Source organism: Physcomitrium patens, chromosome 1 (genome assembly GCF_059467195.1).
Source record: "Physcomitrium patens ecotype Gransden chromosome 1, ASM5946719v1, whole genome shotgun sequence".
Lineage (NCBI taxonomy): Eukaryota > Viridiplantae > Streptophyta > Bryopsida > Funariales > Funariaceae > Physcomitrium > Physcomitrium patens.
Genome location: NC_143410.1, coordinates 20,548,906 through 20,568,757, shown reverse-complemented (window position 1 = coordinate 20,568,757; position 19,852 = coordinate 20,548,906). Strand labels below are relative to the sequence as shown.

Genomic DNA, 19,852 nt, shown 5'->3' with positions numbered 1-19,852 from the left:
TGCCAGCAAAGGTAAGAGATGAGGCACATCAAAATGTTGACAAATTGGTTGTCATATAGTCTGATATACTTAGCTTAGACCATGAGGTTAAGCTAGTAAAGAGCATACCAAACATATATAACTCTATCACTAGTTGCCTCGACCATCCTCATAGCAACATTAGACATCCGCTTCATCATCATTTGTTTACCATTTGTGCTAATTCCAACTAGTTGTATCATCCATTTTGGAATAATGATATTCAAAAGTTTTGCACCTCCAATAAAGATTACTTTGAGTGTTGCTCAGAAGGCAAAATGACAAGAAGGTAGAGGTTGTGCAACTTTGATTGATGCTCAAATTGAACTTGAAAGTCAAGATAAGAGGTGCCTTGCTTTGAGCCAATATCAAAAACAAGAAAAAATACCTACTTCATGTAGAAGAGCTTGGTGATTTTTTGTAAGCTCACAACACAAACCACCTTCATGAATGAAGCCACACAATTGTCACTTCATCAACTAAAGCAATCCATGTGCGACATAATCTTTGTGAAATGGACAAGATGTGTTGTCATTTGAAACAAGGCTCTATAGGAGACAAAGCCAACTACCAAAAAAAACATCTGCAAAGAATTGATCTTCACTTTGTATAATTGACAATTTAGATCTTGCTTTCTACAAAACTTAATTTGGTCATTGTTTGCATCTTTGAACAACTTAAAAATTGACAATGTCTATTTACAAGTGAGTGCGGATTACTCATCGTATGCAATAAATAATATATCACCAATAGCCACATCCATAATGTCTCGATTGATTATGAACCTGAGTGCCTTTTTGGTCTTGAAATTACATATGAAGGTATTTTTGAAATTCACATGGTCAAAGAACTACTTCTTTGATGTATCTAGGAGGGCATTGTAATCTACACATGCTTTTACATGTTGCAACTTCATATGCATTGTGATGTTGTCTACAAGAAGAATAATTAAAAATATTTTTATATTCATTGTCAGCTTTTGCTTATGTCATGTGAGATTCACATCTTTGTATCCGAGCTTCTCATAGAACAAACATCGTGTTGATAAAACAAACATAGTGTTGATAAAACTTGGTTTGTGTTCTCATCTTATGGATTTTGCACGAGGCCAAACTCTCTAGGGAGGATTTCCAAGGGGTCTGCAACTCCTTCACCATGGTAAATTTGGTGTGTATACTCCAATGTCATTGTTGTGATTGCAGATTGGCATTCCTCCACACAAATTGCGTCATGTGGGGCCTTCCCCTACCATGTGGAGGAATACAATTGGTGCCTTATTTTATGTGGAGGAATACAATTGAGCATCTAAGTTTATTCAAGGGAAATTAGTGTCTTTCGGGAAAAGCCCTACCTTAAAGAGGCCTGCTGATGACTGGTATTAGGATTCAGAGGGAATGTTTGCTCTGCCCTAATCTTTGAGCAATTATTGAAGCCCTTGCAATCGTGACAATGAGGAAAGTTCGGAGCGAGGACGGAAGGCGACGGTTCGGTCTCCGTCATCAAGAGGGTTCATTTTTCTAGTGCAACTTATTAGCGCCGCAGTGTTATTCCCGTCGAGCTGGCACAAGCTGTGATCGATTAATCTACCATGTGCACTCGAGACCCTTCCTCGCACTGTACAAGACGTCTCCCCCGCCTGGTGACGAAACGAAGTCAATGAAGGTCCTCCTCGAGACGCGGCCTGACATACCTTCATCTTCCTTTTACAACTGGAGATGGGGTGCAACTCTCCGGAGTCAGATGAAGCCTGGGATTGAGCTTCTACTTACGAGGGAACGACGTCTCATAGCTAGTAGTAAGAATCTGTTTAGCAGCTCTGTGTGTTGTCACTTCTATACGATTCCGTCGCATACAGACTGGAATTGAAGCTGCAGACGAACTAATTGAAGCTTGCTGGCGTTGTGAGGACATCCAAGTGAGAGCAATTTGAGCTTCATTCGTGCTTAGAATCTTAGAATAATCAGCGCTGTGTGGCACGATGTATTCTAGGAATTGGCGAAGTCGCCATGTCCTGCAGTTGTTAGCAGCTCTGTTGCTGTGGGCGGGATGGTTGCAGTCTGGAGCGAACGGTCAAGGGTACTGGGAGATAGTGAAGGACAATGCTGGTATTGCAACAATGCATGCTGCAGTGACAAGCTTCGGAAATGTCATTCTTCTCGACCGCACCAATGTCGGTGACTCACAGCTTCCCTTGAACAACGGACGGTGCAGACAAAACGAAGCTGATCGGGTTAGTGTCAGTCAGTCGTCGCTCACCGAGTCTGTAAACCGTTAATGTAATGTCGCACACATCATGAGGTCCATCTCTGGCAAACATGGGAAATGCTAGTCTTCGAGTTGCTAGTCTACTTGTCAATGCAGGCGCTATCTAGATTCTCTAGAACAGTGAATCCAATCGCAACTGCGTTGGCACTCGTGTTCTTTGAGAGTCGACGAACTTGCATCAGAGATAGTGTGTGATGTAATCATACAGTAGCAGTTTTCGATCCAAAACTTGACGTTATCCTCATGTACCGGTTTGCAGGACGCAGTCATTTGCTTTCCCATGATTTTGTTGACCTTCTTACATGTTGAACAGATAATTTGTACAAGTGGTGCTTGTGGTGTTAAATGGGCACTCTGTTTGATAGTACCCGACTCGGTCGACTCGAAGTGGATAGAATCTCATCAAAAACATTTATTAAGCTGACCAGTAGTACCAGAAACAATGCCGTTGTGTTCACGTTTTAGCTATTCGCCTATACATTACCCTGAAATTAGGGAGATCAAATGCGTTGTGCTTAATCACTCACTCTTTTTTCTACTCAATGGCAGGCCAATAAAAATGACTGCACGGCGCACTCTGCGGTCTTCTCCCCTGGCTCGAACAACATCAGGCCACTGTTTGTTTTCACCGATACGTGGTGCTCGTCCGGGCAGTTCAACGGCGACGGAAAGATGGTCCAGACGGGCGGAGACGCTGAAGGAGTAGCCAAGGTATTTATAATCTTGAGTACATTCTGAAGTTGTGCCTTGAGGCTCCAAGAGCACAACAATAGCCTTAAGACAATGGCTAGACTGTCGATGGACTTCACTAAGAATTGTGCGGGATGGTGGGCGTGAATGACAACAGATTAGAGAATACCAACCCTGCGGCGATGATGGGGGTTGCGATTGGGTGGAGCTAGATACTAGTCTCCAGATTGGAAGGTGGTACGCCTCCAACCAGCAGCTACCCGACGGCACACAGATAGTGGTTGGCGGCCGAAACGCATTTACTGTTGAGTATGTACCTGCAAATGGGCGCGGCCAAACTACGTTGCCCCTTCTTCAGGAGGTAAATAAGACAAACTCCTTCCTCATTGACACCGAGTTTCGATTTATTGAGTTGACATTTAACGAGAATATCTAGAAAGTATTCTTTTATGAGTTAGGTGAATGGTTAATTCTCAAATCGGTTTTGGACACTAGGTGCTGGCATTCTGATGCTGAGATCTTCTACAGCATACTTGTGAGGTTTTTCTGAACAATGAAGATCCTAGCACGCAGGGGAGAAGTCTAAATTTGTCTTGCCTTAACGTGCAGACCAACAGTGCCCAGAATGACAACCTCTACCCATTCGTGCACCTCCTCCCCAACAACAACCTCTTCATATTCGCCAACAAGGACTCCGTTCTCTACGACTGGCAAAACAATGTAGTGGTGAAGAAGCTCCCTCAGCTCGCAGGCGAGCCCCGGAACTACCCCTCTGCGGGAAGCTCCGTGATGCTCCCGCTGAAATCCGATGATGGGTTCAAGAGCTGCGAGGTGCTTGTTTGCGGAGGAGCGGCGGAGGGTGCATTCAGCAACCCGACCGCGCTGTCCCCCGCTAGCAACACCTGCGGACGCATCAACCCCTTGGGTGATGGGGGATGGGCCATCGAGACCATGCCCCACAGACGCACCATGGGCGACATGATTCTAACTCCCCTTGGCGATGTGATCATCATCAACGGCGCAGCGAGGGGCTCCCAGGGTTGGGGTTACGCTAGCGATCCTGTCCTCACCCCCGATCTGTACTCCCCGGACAAGGCTGCGGGAGAACGGTTCCAAACGCTTGCTCCCTCCACGATTCCTCGCATGTATCACTCCACTTCAAATCTTCTGCCTGATGGCCGGATTCTGTGTGCTGGTAGCAACACGCACCAGTTCTACACATTTACGGGAGATTTCCCCACCGAGCTCAGAATCGATGCTTACAACCCCCCTTACCTTGGCGGCACTCGCCCCGCATTGGAGATTCCTGGGGCCATAGCCTACGGAGGAGCGTTCACCGCCACGGTCACTTACGGGGGTGATTTCACTGTTGGCATCCAGCTCACAATGGTCAACTCGCCGTTCGTCACGCACTCGTATGCACAGGTGAGACTCAGTAGTGAGATCGTTTGCAACATCAAGAGAAAGGACGCCATTCCATTTGAATACCTTCCATTGCTACGTGTTTGATCATCTCGATTCAGTTCCTTTTGCTTATTTATTGTATTCTCGGTTGCAGGGCCAAAGATTGCTGAAACTTGCAGCATCTGTGCCAGTGATAGTTGGCGGCGGCAAGTACACAGTGGACTCAACGGGACCGCCAGATGCCACCATTGCACCTGGAGGCTACTACATGCTGTTCGCCATTGTGAACGGTGTCCCTAGTTGGGCAAATTGGGCGAAGATTGGCTAATTGGGCTGATCGATCGTCGATCTCCGATTCATCCTTGTTGTGATCCTCCCTCTGATTGGGCACAGATGCCTGTGACGATCGACCCCTGAGGGATGAGGACCGATCCGCTCTTCCAATGTAAAATCTAGCGATCGAAACAATGATGGTATCTTTCCAAATGTCAGTGTTGGGTGTCGCAGGTTCGGTTGCACACTAGCAGAGACAGCATTATTTTCGTTGAATTTCAAGATTGCTATTCGTAAACATGTAGTTTGGAATTTGAAACTAATTCATAGTAGAGTCTTATGTGCTGTAGGAAATCAGTTCCAGATTGATACCATTAGGGTGCAACTTTGAGCCAATTTCGCCAAGTGCGTGGGGAGATTTTGAATGCCCCCGAATCCCAGTTTTGGTTCAGGTTCAGAGGTTGCATACCGGTAGTGTAGAGAGGCTCTGTATATGGCCAGAGGATAAAAGGCCGGCTATTACGCCGCGAAATTCGAAGTTTCCTGACAAATATTAGGAAATCATGTGTGCACAGAAAGCTGGGAGCGCCGTCTTGCTCTGCATTGGTTATTACTTGTAATAAAAGCTACGAGCTTGCTCCAACAGGCATCGGCATGAATAACTCGATCAATGTTATACGTTTCACGAATCTCTCAAATCACGAGTACAATTTTTGAGATCCGTTGTCTCACATTGCCCAAGAGTCGAAATCTGGGGTTAGTGGTGGAGCTTACATTGGGCTGTGGAGGAAAATGTGCGCGAGAAAATACTGATGACGGAGTGTCCACAGCGCCATTTTGTATGGCACTCAAAATTATTTTTGAATGTCGGATAGCTTCTGTTGAATCCTCACTAGCAATAACCATGTCTTCCATTCTACGGATTTTAATACTCCCCGCTTGTCTACGGCTTCTACCACCTTGAGAACTTCATCATGGATCTATACTTGTAAGGCCGCCACCACCACCACCTGGACATTTCGACACTCATTTCTGATTGAAAAAGAATTACTAAGACAACGCCTTGGTTAGAAAACAGTCTGAACATGCACATTATCATCAACTTACAGAAAACCTGGAGGAAAAAATCTAAGTCTGAGATGCTGCACACGATGTCCAACATCCTGAGAATAGAACGCTAATTGGATGCCTGGAAGGACCATTCGTGTTGAGTAGCAACTTCCAGTTGAAGCACTGTCGACCCTCTGCTGTATTTGCTTCCAGGGTCAATGTTCTGTAATTGCCTCCATAAAGTTTCAGCGGTAATACGACACATTTCCAGTTTCTCAATATCTTGTTCTTTTCCCCTTTCTCCAAACGAAACTGCACTGCCTTCTTAGTCGCCCGACAAACCCACAAGCTTCAACCTGTGACAAAATTCGAATCCCTCAGTGAACGATGGAATATATACTAACGCGTCAGAAGGATGTTTCAGGCGACGGTTGTAGCGAGAGGTGGTCATGATTCTGAGCGACGTTAACGGTCGAGGCTGCAGATATATTTCTGATTTGGGGTACTTTATTTTTTTTAGTGTGAGAGGTTGGAATCCAGGGTATCGGTAGCAAGATGTCTGAATCTCAACGTCGGGTAGAGGGTGGGGCCAATTTGATGAGGACAATTGAGACGTCTCCACACCTGGGAAGTGGATAATGAGTACTATCGGTCCGAGTAAAGAAAGGACATCGAAAAGAGCCCAAACGGCCCGACCAGTAGTGAGAGCAGTGGCGCTTCATTCTCAGTCCTCTTGGTCCCGCAATCGTCCTCTAAACCAGGTGCTCTTATGCCACTGCCACGGTCCCGACCACGCCACCCAAAAAACCACACCCACTAGTTTCAACTTTATCCCAACTGCTCATGTAGCAATGCCATCAAAGCAGAAGCTTGAGGAGGCTAGAGAGGCTTCGAAGGGTCGTGTTCGACTGCTAGAAAAAGCACACGAAGAATGGAAAGACGATGATCTGATCAAAATGCTTCGACCCACAGAATATGCGGTGAGCTGTTCTTCTCGTCGACGATTTAAGCCAATGTAAAACGCACCTTGCTTAGATCTGCCGGTGTCGCGGATGAAAAAATCTTCAGCTGTGAAATGCTCGCATCCACAGCTCCTTGAACATCGTGTACTTTGAAAGCTACAGCACAAGCAAACGAAACGACAGATGGATTTCACTCACTGTCACGATCATATCTTGCAGAAAATAATCCAGCAAGAATAATAACAATAAGAATAATAAGAATAATAAGCATTCGCTGACACGAGTGATCAGGAACGGCATCGGTCCCAATTCCTGCCCAGACTTCACCGCCATGATCGATATGTCAAATTCTAATAGTTGTTCTAAAAGGTTTAATGTTTTGTAATTTTCTTTAAATTGAACATTGTGCAATCAATAACATTCATGCACTTGATGTTTTCAACATATTGATTAAATAATACAAAAAACACATCTTCAATTTTTGGCCTTTTAATCTTCACATATTTCAAGAGTTGAGTCATTAAAGCATACACAATTTCAACACATGCACCATGTTAATACTTCATCTTTTTCTTATGAATAGTGCATGCATAATGAATATAACAAGGATCATACTTTTTGCACATTATTACAAATTTGAGGAATTAGCGGTTATAATACATTCTTTAAAAACCACACAAGTTGTCATTATTATTACATTTATTATTACTATTACGAGGAAGTTTTAAAAATGTAACACCAAAAACATCTTAATATAGATGTGGGTCTTTTAAAACATGGCATACATCTTTATAAATCTTAAAAAAAAAAAAAAAAAAAAAAAAAAACTTCCAATTTATCAACTCAGACTTTTCCCTTTTTTTTTCTTTGAAGTTTTTATTTTTTATTTTTTATTTTTTGTTGCGTCTATATTAAGATGTTTTTGGTGTTACATCTATATTACGATGTTTATTATGGAGGCAATAATAGAATCTATTATAGTCTCTCTCTATAATATCATCCCATGATATTACAAAAATTAATGTAAAGTTATTTGAAAATTTCAATATACCCCCCTCCATAGATATTATATTCTTGTAATAAAATAACAAGATAACTGAAGGCAATAACTGCAAAGAAACACATGGAGAGTAGGAGTGTAAATTAATAAATAAATTGAGCATGGATGAGTGTTTCCAAATCCATACAAATAAAAGCAAAGTCAAAGCAAAAATTCCAAAATATCATATTTTATTCTATTTTGCACCGTGTTAGCTCACACTCTCACCCGAACGACACTCATCCATCCATCCATCCAATGTTGGATGTGATCCACGGGTATACCCCATAACCGTGCGCTTGCGTTTTGGCGCGAAGGGCTCCATAACTCCACCTTCAGCGTCGATTTTTGCCGCCCCTCGTTCCCCGTAGTCGGTATATTTTTGTTTTATTTATTTATTTATTTATTCTTTTTGCCCTCCTCGTCTTTGCTTTTCGTAATTTCTCAGCGTAATTTAGCGAGGGATTTATTCCCTCTCGTCTCCTTCGAGCCGAATTTCGTAGTGAAATTTTAGTTGAGGTTTTACTTTTCAGGTCTGAAAAGTAAAACCTGGTTAAGGTTTCACCTGGTGATGGCGGGTTTTGATCCAGCGTGGTGGTGGCGGGTGGGGACCTTGTTACGAGTCCTTGCTGCTGTTTTGTTTTGATGGGATCCTAGAATCACGTCAGGCTTTTGCTTCAGGGTTTGTGTTTCCTCGCTCGTCGTCTCGTTCCGCTCGAATTTTCCCTTAGCGTTAGAGGTTGTAGGTAGAGCATGTGTGGCGACGAAGGTTGTGTTACTTGTTGGTGGTTTAGAACGCGCAGCTTCGGACTTCGTTTGTGCGGAGAAGTGAGTGCCGCAAATCGGGGAATGTTGGCCTCCTCCCCGTCGCAGTTTGGAGTCGAGTTGGGCGAATTCATGTCGAGTACGCGACTTGGCGGTATTTGCGTAAACACGAGCTAGTCGGCTCTCTAGCTCAGTTCAGGTTGCGTTGAGTGCTAGCGTTGGCTGTTTTCGGTGAATAGTTGATTTTGATTCGCTCATAAGTCCTCGAGTTTAATTCTTAACTTTGTGCCTTGGAGTGATTCTACAGGGGTTTTGGTTGTTCGTGCATACAAATCTCCGTGGTGGCGATCAGAAGTTTTGCTCCGCTAGTTTTGGATTCGACGTCACCACAAGTGACACAATTGTCGGTACTACAGAATCGGGAAGAATCGAGCCGTGGTGTGTTGTCCACGTTGTTGTCCAGAACTATTCTGGTTATTTCTCCGCTTTGCAAGTGTTGGATCTATTCCATACCTCGTGTTTCTTCTATTCCTCCATACCAGGTTGGTCATCACCCACATATCTTCTGAACGTTGTTTGTATGTGCACTTAACTTCAGACTTTTTACTACGTCTTGTTTCGATGGCGAATGTCCTTAGATGTTCTCAGACATATTCGTAAGCGTTCTATGATTTTTCTAATGCGGGAGTGAAGATCCCACAGCATCAAATGAAGTCAGACAATTACATGTGTGGATGACAGTTCAACTCATTAACGGAAGCCTTTGAAGTATACGTCTCTGATAAGAGGAACCTGACAGTATTTCCGTGCTTTTGTGTGAGAAAACAAGCTATGTGCCGGTTTACATGCGTCTACTTCTACGAGGTTTTTGCTGCACACGTACCGACTGATGCTGGTTTGTTTTGCATAATGTAGGGTTAGGGGTTTGAAACCATAAATAATGACAGAAACGAAGCCTTGTCGGTGGGGGCTGCTCATTCGGCAGGCTAGCGTGTTGGGGCGCTTCAAAAATAAGCTGAAGTTGAAGAAACTTGAATGGAAAAGGTTTTACGAACACTTCTGGGGACCGGCGCAACCGATTCCTGCATCGGAAGCTGAGTATAATGATTGGATAGACAGCTACCATGCAGCTGAAGGCAGTAGTGCGCCATCTCGCAACTTGCAAGTTGAGTTCAGGGGTTGGGCTGATAGCCATCATAGCGCCGAAGGCAGCCATGTGTCCGATTTTGACTCGAAGTACCTCGATCCCTTATCTCCTGAGGATTACGGGTCTCTTGTCCAACCGGAGCCGATTGGGAGATTACCTTTATACCAACCAGGTCACCAAAGTCCAGTGCCTGGCATGCGTCCTACAGTTTCCCCCGTGTTTCAGCATGATTTGGGAATGCAATCACAAGGAGGGGAGTTTCAGCCGATGCTAGCTGGCAATGATTTTGTGGACTCGACATTGGTGGGTTCGGCAGTTGTCGACGTATCGAATGCTTCAGAACTTAATCAAATTCCTTCCACACCAGGGATGGCTCATTTAAACTCATTTGATTCATCCTCTCTGTCCGCCAATGGACATTTCGACGCGGACAATGATAACATTGTGGAATGGCAATCGCCCAGTTCCGCTCAAGTAGGAAATCAAAGCTTGTCTCCTTTTTGCATGGATGCTAGAAGCAATATGGACATGATAGATTCGGGGAGTTCTTCCACCATACCTTTGAAGTTCGAAGACCGCTTGCAGTGGTTCAAACAGTTTTTCGAAATTGGTGCGGAGGATGCTGTATTAGCACCTCACCAAGCCAATGCAGGGCGAGGTTGGGGAGTCATGGTTCGAATTATCGGCGCCTGTATAAGGCTCACAAGGCTTGTACGGAGGAAAAAGTTGGAGAAACGTCCACTGGTAATGATCATCACCTTCAATCTCCATGCTTGTCACTATTGGATATCTGGTGCTATGTTGACTCTGTTTTCCCAACGGTTACAGCAGGGACAGTCTATCATACGAAAGAAAATTAGAGGATTCGGTGAGAACCGCAGTCAGCTGTACAAGGGAGTTCGGAGGAGAAATGGGAAATGGGTGTCCGAGATCAGGATAGGTCAAACAAACGAGAAAGTATGGCTTGGCTCTTATGATACCGAAAAGGAGGCTGCACTTGCATTTGATGCAGGAAAGTATCATTGCAGTGCCAAGAGGTGCCGAAGTTTCAACTTCCCGGATTCTCCTAAGTACCTTGGGCCTCTTGTAAACGTACGTAGCCTCTCCAAATCGGACAGAAGAAAGGCCATTCAGAAGTTGGCGGAGGATCACGTTAAAACTTGTTCATCGGCATTATGCTGAACAAATAGCTTGTTTTCTTGCGTATCATTCTCTCAATACCTTGGGCTATTACGACCATGATATCATTGACTGGATATCTGGTCGTGGTAGTTGTCTCCATGGCATTGTCTCAGTACATTAATCGCGAGGTCGATAACCTCCTCTAGGGTCTTTCTATTTTATTTTTTACCTTTCTTATCGGAGGAAAAAAAAAAAAAAAACTGATCGATAATTACCGTTATCGGGGGAAACACAGGTTTCTTCATTATGTGTGCCGTTGTCTATCGTTTTTATAGCCACTAAATAAATAAATAAATAAGCAGTTTTGTGAATTTGATAGCTAGAGTTGTAAGGGTTCGTCAGGGTTGACCCCAGAGGCTAATAGTGAAGAGGTAGACAATTCATTTCAGCTTACCTGCAATGGAGCAAGTATTGAACAGGTGACATAATAGCTGGAATGTAGCATTTTGTCTTGGTTTAGAACGCTCTATGGTATGCAATAGACGTTCTCTACTGGGATGGGGAGCATGTGGGCGAATGCTCTTAATTTCCCTTGTGCTGTTTATCTGAGCTAAATCCTCCTGCTGTTGGAGATAACGAGTGCGTTCGTCAACAAATTGCCCACCTTTCAGATCAAGGTTAACTTCTAGTCTCATTTTTCACCTGGTCATGTCTACTCCTGCTGGTATATGAGTTCCACAATCCTGTGCGTGTCAGAACATGTGGTTTTCATTTTAAACTGTATGAGAATACTTCTGTAATGTCTCTACTGTTTCCTTCTTCATACCCAGCATTCTCATAGGGTAAGGCTTAGCCTCAGGATCGTACCATCCTCAGTAACAATTCAACATGTCATAAAGACCACTGTAACGACCTTGCTAACCTAATGTGTTTGTTTGGTTGTCCCTAAGTCAGGTGCTTGTTATTTAAGCGGCATTGCTTGAATCAGACATTCGCAGACAGGACCTCGTAGTTTTCTTTGGTCTTGGAGATCTGCAAGTTCTAGGAAAACCTTATCTAAAGATGAAAATGACGGCAGATCATTCAATGTCCTTGCTGAGCCAAGGTTGGACTCCTGTACCCTTGAGTATGGATAAGTGCACATGCAGGAACTCAACGAGTTTTGCTAACACTGAGTTGTATCTGTGAAGTTTGAATGTTGTAATTGCTAAAAGCAAACTTTGCTATTGGAATGAGTTTCTTCTGACGCTAAATCTGTTAACCCAGATTGCGACGCTTCGATTTTCATGTTAAGATGGCAGACCATCGGATCGTGCAGAGAAAGAAGGCCATCACAAACGCTCTTTTGGGCACGAAGAAGAGCAGCGTGTTGAGTTTGCTGAATCAGATACTGAGTACAACGCAGCCAATCAAGAAGCTACGCAGTCCTTGTAGGATGTAAGAACAGCCATTGACGAGTATGTGAGACGCTTTTGCATCGTGTGAATTTGTTCAGGGCTGAAAGATTCATTCGCCACTTCAATTTTTTGCAGTTGCGATTTGTTCAAATTTCTTTGCTGCACGTGATGTCCAATTTGTGGTGCTCGGTGATTATTCTCAATTTTTACATTGAACCATTTCCTATCTGGAATAAGGCGTTCAGGCGGAGCTCCGGGAAAGGTTCAGGCATGTTCTTTTAAAATAATTCGTTGGGATGTTTTCTACATTCTAATTAAATGAATTTATTTTGGAAGTCAAGTTAATGCAAGTTGTTGAACATTAAACTGTAGCCATTCTGGAATCGCAATCACCGAATCACAAAATCATTTATAGATCATGTAAATTTCTGTGAGAAAAGAATTGCTGTTTTGTTTTCTTTTTCTTTTTTCCGTATTCTTTACTTTATCATGAGATTCTACAATTTGTTTATTAAGTTCATGTTTGCAGTGAATGGGAGCAATTACAATCGTGTAGTTTTGTGTAATTTATCCCAAGGAACAATGGTATTTCGTATTCAATCCAAAAATTACTGTACTAAACTTGAATTAAGCTCTCTATTTTCTTTTTTCTTTTTATAGAAAACGCAGCACTGTAAATATTGGAATACATCTATGCATGTTACACTAATACATCGAGTAAATTCAATATTGTAAAATAAAGAAATAACTTGTATAGCAGTCAATGAATATCAGAGTTCAATTGGGGTGATGCATACCTTCATAGGAATGGAAACCAGTCCCAAGATGTAAATGTAATCAATAGGTTAAAATTACACGACCAACAAACCTAATATACTGTGTATATATATATATATATATATATATATATCGTGATAATTAAAAAATTCTAGTACAAAGAAAGTAAAATGAATGGTGCGCTTAAAAATATATAGATGTTGTGAAAACCATCTTCTCTTTTAGCCACTATAAGATTTTTATTTATTGATAGAAGACATTATATTGTTAAAAAATTGAAAAAAAAAATTGGGAAAAATAAAAAGATGTAACAAACATCCATTTAAATGCAAAAAATTGTTTACTAGTGACTGTTCGTTGATTGGAACATGCCATGACTTGGTACACCTATTAAGGGGGCTCCTGTGATTTTTAATCTTATAAAAGAAGAATATTCGTTGGCAGTTGTGCTATATAATTTATCTAAAGTATTACATTTACCAACTTTTTCAATTTCCCTTGCAATTATTTTACAACATTTTTAGCGCCATAAATTCTATTATAAAAAGATTAGCAAAATAACAAGTTCAATGCTATTGAGATTAGCACAATATTAATTTTAAGATGGTTGGTTTAAATTTTTTAAGATTTTTTTTATAGTCTAAAGTAAAAGAGTTGATTGTAACAATTTGATTTAACAGTAATTTCGTTATTAGGTGTACATTATAATACGACAAGAAATTTAAAAAATGTGTGTAATAAGTTAAATAATCAATAAACAAGAGATACACTCATTTGAATAATGTTAAACCAACATCAAATGGCCATGCAAAGATTCAAAAAGAATTGCAAACCACAAAATAAGCAAGATCTAAACAAGAATTTTAGTGGAAATAGCTTGGTTAAAATTACCAAAAATCTCCAGGAGAATCATTTAAAAGATTTATAAAATACTTTGAAATAATTTGATAGGTCAATGAAGAATCTAGAAAAAAGTGGCAGGTTTAAGGACGTACACCACTATGTTTATAACACTTTACAATTACAAATATAACAAAATAAATTTTCTTCAAAAATAAACAATAAAATAAAATAAAAAATTATGGTGTATATATGTATATGTATATGTATTTAGTATGTATGTATGATGAAGATTTTATGTATATATCCTTGATATGTTTTTATGACTCCACAAAAACAACCATTTCAATAGCAATATGTGTAAAAATAACTACTTAAAGATATATGTTGAAAAATAATTTTGATAATGATATATATATATATATATATATATTCTTTTATGACATTTTTTATTAATTTTTTATTAATTTTTAATTAATAAAATTACAGATTGCTTATTGTGCTAAAAAGTTAAAATTTTAAATTTTAAATGCTAAATTTTTTTTGGCCACATCCTATTTTGATTAAATATTTAAAAATAAAACCGTCTTCTTTCCTTTTATATTGTGAATGAAAAGAAAAATTAACCGATTTGATCAATTTTTAAAATAATATCTCAAATTCCTATAAAATCTACCCCTTAATAAGCATTTAACACAAATTTTAAAAATGGCACCATTCATAACATATATATATATATATATATATCATAAAATGAATTCTATTTCAAAAAAAAAAAAAAAAACTTTCCATGTATTTTTTAAATAATAATAACCAACCAAGTAAAACTTCTCAATATTATTTCTCCCTTCCTAAACATGAAGACCCGCTCAAACGGCGGAACCGACGGCGACACAAACTAGGACGGACGGAGGACGAACGGAGGTCCTCGCCGTCGACGGCGCCGTGCTTTGATGACCGTGGTCACCGCTCGCTGTGCTGCGACGATGATGATCTCGCATGAGATTATTCCCTCTCTCAAATTCATCTCCCTCTCAAGAAAACTGCGTGTCCCCCATTGTTCTCTGAGTCTCACAATTTCACCAGGCATTGTCTCGCATGTCTCGCGTGGGCGATGAATGGGTTACGTGGGCACAGCTAAACATGATGCTACTAGGATTGAATTTATCAGACTTTACAGTTGCATGGATTATGTAACTGTAGTATAGCTCGGAAACTCATCACTGTGTCCAGGTGTTACAGAGGGTCAATTTTGCGATCAAAATTGGAAGACGAAGAGTAGAAACAGCATATGCTCGCTCACTGTGGAGTAATCACCAAGACCTTGTCGCCTATTGATCAAGAAATATGATAGTTGATCCAAGGCCTTCTAACAATGTGTATTTCTTGCGTAGCTCTCTCTCACTATATATATATACATATATATGTATATCTTTTCTTTTCTTTCCTTTTCAAATAGCTCATTCTGTCGTCGATTCTGCAGGGAGGGCAAAGGCGTGCTCAAAAACGGAAGAAACGAAGGGTTAGAAGTCGTTCAAGCTTTTCCTCTGCTGATGGAATTGTGAGGATGCAGATGAAGAGAATGAAGTAGCTGGTATGTAGTGCCTTATTCCTGGTAATGTTTGTCAGAGAACTAAATCCTAATACAGTCACTCGTGTAATTCGTTTTTGTGTGAATATTAGGGATCTTTGGCCGTCCTTCATCATGCAATACTCTGTTGACACTTCTGAATGACCTCATCCGACTGGCTATCATTAAAACAAAATGATCCAAATAGAATTTTCCAGTCATTTTTGTTTCTTGAAGTACTGCTGCAAGGCATCCTATGCTGAAATTTCTTGGTACTGTGGGTGAGTTGAGTTGCATACCTTCATCTTGAATGCTGATTTTCCTACCTTGCATTGCAGAATAGCAAAAGGAAGAACCCAGTATAGAACAGAAAGTAGGAAAATGTGGTAAAAATCCAGCCGTTGAGACCAGCTTCTTACCGTTGATAGGCATGAAGATTATTCTTCTCCTCGCCATCGTACATTCACCATCTACTTGTAGTCGATGAGAGTTTCTATCTGAGATCTTGTATGATGCTCATTCTCACCCCCAGCCATCCTAACATGGGTGATTAAAGCTCTAATTTCTACTTTTTTCTTTTTTCTTTTATTATGAAGGGAGAGCTCAAGCCCTTGTTGTTTCTCCTTTTCGCTCTCAAATCTACTCATTTTAGTTTCCAAGTTCTGATTGGTTTGAGGTATGATAAGCGCCTTCAGATTGCTTTGTACTCTTTGCTTCATTAGGTGTAGTTGAGTTCTTTGAGAATCATTTCTTACTTTGGACAGTCCTGGTATACACCTTACAATTCTATGAAGGGTGTGGAGTGTGGAACTGTAGAGAATCTGGGGCTGAAGATCAAGCCGAGAGAGTGCGTAAAGCCTATGTAAAACACACAACCAGTGGAGTAACTGCAAGAAGAACTTTACCATGGGTAGGTGGATTCAATCTGAACTTTTCAATCTACGGACGCTCTCTTGGATTTGCATTAAATTTATAATCTGAATTTGATTAGTAATGGAAATCTTTGGTTCCTCGATGAGTGCAGGTTTGCAATGGAGATTCAATAGTTGAGTTCTTGCACGCAGTTCAACAGCAGCTGGTTTCAGAGTTGCGCAAGATACTGTTGACAGTTCTCTCTACGTGAAAGAGAATCTGATAATTCCTCATGTAAGCACTATCTGTGATCCCTTGTTTGACTAAGAATAAGTTGATTCAACAGTTCAGGTTAATATGTGTAGAGAATCCTCTGATACCAATTGGCAACTCTTGGTGAATTACTCTGATTATGACCAGAGAAACAGGTTATGAACAATTTCTAAAGCTAGTTAAAACTTTGGGATGGCGGTTTGAGGTGATGTTTGTTGTGGTGCATATTTCAGTGAATATTGATACTTAATTATAAATTACTGCTGTTCCTATCTCGGATTTATGACCCTGCCAAAAGATGGGAGCGGCGCACAATCCACGGTGACTACTTGGAGATCAGTCAGATGAGAAACATTCAGTTCTATCCAGCTATTCTGGGAGCATATGGATAGCTGAAGCACTGTAACAACGTAGCTGCTCCGAATGGTGGATTTCATTCCTCATTCAGATGTTGACTTCTGTTGGGATTGCAATATGAGGAGCTGAGTTACTGTCTCTGTTTTATTTTGGATGCAGCAAATTGTTCCGTCCTGACAATTCTGAAAGTCATATCTCGCCAGTGTTGTTCTAAATCTCTGTTCAACATGGTTCACCCAGGTCGACGAACCTCTCAAATTGTTAAAACAACGATTAGGGTTGCTCTAATTTTAAAATTGGTTGGTCGGCGTTGCAACCAGATAAGCGCTTCCCAACCAGTTAAGTCCTGTGCAAGTTACTCGAGAATGCCCCATGCATTAGAAACCACCTTTGTTCCCTTATACCCAATTAAGCGACACACTGTACATGGACAATGTGAACCTACAGTAACGCAGAATTGTATATCTTTATGTTAATCAACATAGAAACCTACTTTGGAGATTTATATTATTTTATTTTATCACTTTGCAGTAGCTCCCAGTTGTTTACTCACGCATTTTCCATGTGAACAATTTTCCCACTCAGGCTTTGCCTCAGTCTCTGTCCATGTTTGGAACGTGCCATGACAGGGTAGTACTACACTATTGCAGAGTTCGCTCGTGCTATTCTGATGCGGATCTTTGGTACATTAACAACTCTTATTCACTGTAGTACTCATTTAAAGTAGCACTTATCAGACTAGAAGTACTTTTTTTGTTCATTGTCACATTGATTTTGTGTCATTTGTGGGTGTCAAAAAGGGATTGGATTTGAGAAAAATATTGCAACAAAAGGTAGGATCTCCAGTGACATTCCATTTTTACATTCAAAGGTTTTGTAAAATGAAGGATCTAAAGGTGGTCACTGTGTGGATTGAGGACAAATGTTATGCAAAATGGTTTTGGCACTTACCCCTTCAAATAATAAAATTAAATGTAATTCAAATCTTTTATATGAATAATGTAATCCAAAGCTAATGGTCACCATTAGCTTAGGTTACATTCTTGTAAAGATCGCATCAAAGACTTAAAAAGAATGATAAGATTTTAAATCTTCCATATGTCAAACAAAAACCTTTGTTTTATTTATTATGAGCTTGTGTGAGAAGACCATCAAATAAAATTTAATAAAAAAAATTCATTTCATCATTTATTCAGAGATTGAGATTAAAAGATTATAAAGTTACCTTATTGAGTGGTTGTATGCAATAAATATGTCAAAATATCAGATTATATGATATAATGAATATATACTTGAAGAAAAAATAATAAATAATTATAATGGCTTACACTGTAAAATTCATAAAAACCAAAAATATTAAGAAAATTTGTAAAATAGTTGAAATATAACACTAAAATGTAGTTTTTATGAATTTATATTTAAATTATATGAGAATATATATATATATATATATATATATATAGGATATTTCCAATGCCATCACAAATTTTGCAATTCTTACTACAACATGCTACCTACTTGACATATTTCTTTGGTTTTCATTTTTTATTCCAATCAAATGATTTGAAAGATATTGAACACATAAAATTTGATAAATTTGATAGGTTTTGAGCAAAGATGGCATATGGTGGATGGAGAGTTGTGGTGGCAGTAGTTAAAAGTTGTGGCTGCAGTACCAAAAGCTAAAGAAAATGCACTAAAGATGTGCTAAATAATTTTGATATCAAAAAACTTGAATCCATTATTTTATTTTTTAACTTGAACTTTATGAATTTCATGGAATTTGAAATTGAATAGAAGATACAAAAAATACGTTCGCAGTATATTGATTTTTAATTTGCCATTCCACTATCAAAAAATAAAAAATAAAAATAAAGAGATTATGAAAAGCAAATGGAATATCTCTGAATTACACGGAGGCTTTAAAAAGAATACTAACAACCAGGAAAATCCAAATAATTTTTATTGTACACACCTAATACACAATACAATTCATTGACATAGATTAGATGCATTGGAGATACAAACATTGTATGCATTAGAAGTATAAACCCAATCCACGTTCTAATTATAGCATAAAAGCATCTTATGTCTTGATTAGTTTATTGACTATGCTGATTGAACCTTTTACAAATTTAGTTTACTGTAGCAAAACTAATTTGACTTTGTGTACAAAGTTAAGATTATATATATATATATATATATATATATACATAAAATAAACTTTGATGCATAATTTCAGATTTGTACTCTGTAATGTGCATTTTCTTATTCTACCAATATATATATATATATATGTAATGCAAAGGTTTTTAAATCATAAATTTCTGTTTCAAAAATTCTTATTGTTTAATGCAGTGTCATATTAAATCAAAATTCTTTTTTATCCATAGTTAAGTCCTCAATTATCTGACATCAAAACAAAACCTGAAAACTCAATAATGTCAAACTTTTCTTTTCTTTTCAAAAAAAAAAATGAAAAGAAAAACACAAAACAAAAACAAAAACAAAACGAAATGAAATGATAAACAAAGAAGAAGCTATTAATGGTTTGATCTGACTTTAAAAACTGAATATAATAATTCATATCAAAACCAAAGTTTTATGTTGTGGTTTCATATTTAAAAAACATGTGGGAACCACAAAAACTCACATCCACACTTTCTCAATTAAACTTGCCCCAACTGAGCACTCTATAATTTTGGGGAAAAACTAGCAATAGCCAATGAAAGAAAAGAAATATCCATTCATCCATTCATTGTCTCTCTTTGGAAAGGCAACACAATAAACATGTGAAAGGAATGGACACAAAGACTACACTATTGTCCATGGCCAAGTGGTCATACATTATGAATATATTCTCGTAGTTCATATGTTTCAATTTTTCTATCCACTTTGCAGATATTTGCATGTGGGTTCCATGATGCAAATATTTTTGGAACTGCAAAGATTTTATTTACGAATTCATGCACTATTGGCAATTGAACTGAGCACCCCCATTGGAAGTATGTAAGAAAAAGGAGAAGAAAGAAGAATAAGAATGAAAAAAAA

General features: G+C 39.4%; 2 protein-coding genes and 1 long non-coding RNA gene across 6 annotated transcripts; all 3 read left to right on the top strand.

Annotated features, from left to right (window-relative positions):
• Nucleotides 1-1,559: 1,559 nt before the first annotated feature.
• On the top strand, nt 1,560-5,317 carry LOC112286732 (aldehyde oxidase GLOX). Its single transcript, XM_024529346.3, has 5 exons — nt 1,560-2,248; nt 2,833-2,994; nt 3,131-3,334; nt 3,583-4,398; nt 4,532-5,317. Exons 1-5 carry the CDS (start codon nt 1,997-1,999, stop codon nt 4,703-4,705), a joined length of 1,608 nt encoding a protein of 535 aa, XP_024385114.1. The 5' UTR covers nt 1,560-1,996; the 3' UTR covers nt 4,706-5,317.
• A 3,005-nt stretch (nt 5,318-8,322) lies between these two features.
• Nucleotides 8,323-12,257, top strand: LOC112287253 (uncharacterized). Of its 3 annotated transcripts, none has more exons than XM_090252952.1 (6): nt 8,323-8,605; nt 8,774-9,008; nt 9,382-10,357; nt 10,442-11,412; nt 11,690-11,840; nt 12,002-12,257. In XM_090252952.1, exons 3-4 carry the CDS (start codon nt 9,407-9,409, stop codon nt 10,793-10,795), a joined length of 1,305 nt encoding a protein of 434 aa, XP_090109078.1. In that variant the 5' UTR covers nt 8,323-8,605; nt 8,774-9,008; nt 9,382-9,406; the 3' UTR covers nt 10,796-11,412; nt 11,690-11,840; nt 12,002-12,257. The 3 variants fall into 3 exon arrangements, with proteins under 3 accessions (XP_090109078.1, XP_024385875.1, XP_090109077.1); XM_024530107.3 differs by having other exon boundaries at nt 8,323-8,665; XM_090252951.1 differs by having other exon boundaries at nt 8,324-8,620.
• Nucleotides 12,258-14,743: 2,486 nt separating this feature from the next.
• On the top strand, nt 14,744-17,738 carry LOC112289980 (uncharacterized). 2 transcript variants are annotated; one of them, XR_002972024.3, is made up of 5 exons: nt 14,744-15,058; nt 15,233-15,343; nt 15,658-16,229; nt 16,344-16,465; nt 16,678-17,738. It is a non-coding gene; the product is annotated as an uncharacterized LOC112289980 (long non-coding RNA). The 2 variants fall into 2 exon arrangements; XR_012219049.2 differs by having other exon boundaries at nt 14,751-15,058; nt 16,114-16,229.
• Nucleotides 17,739-19,852: the final 2,114 nt, after the last annotated feature.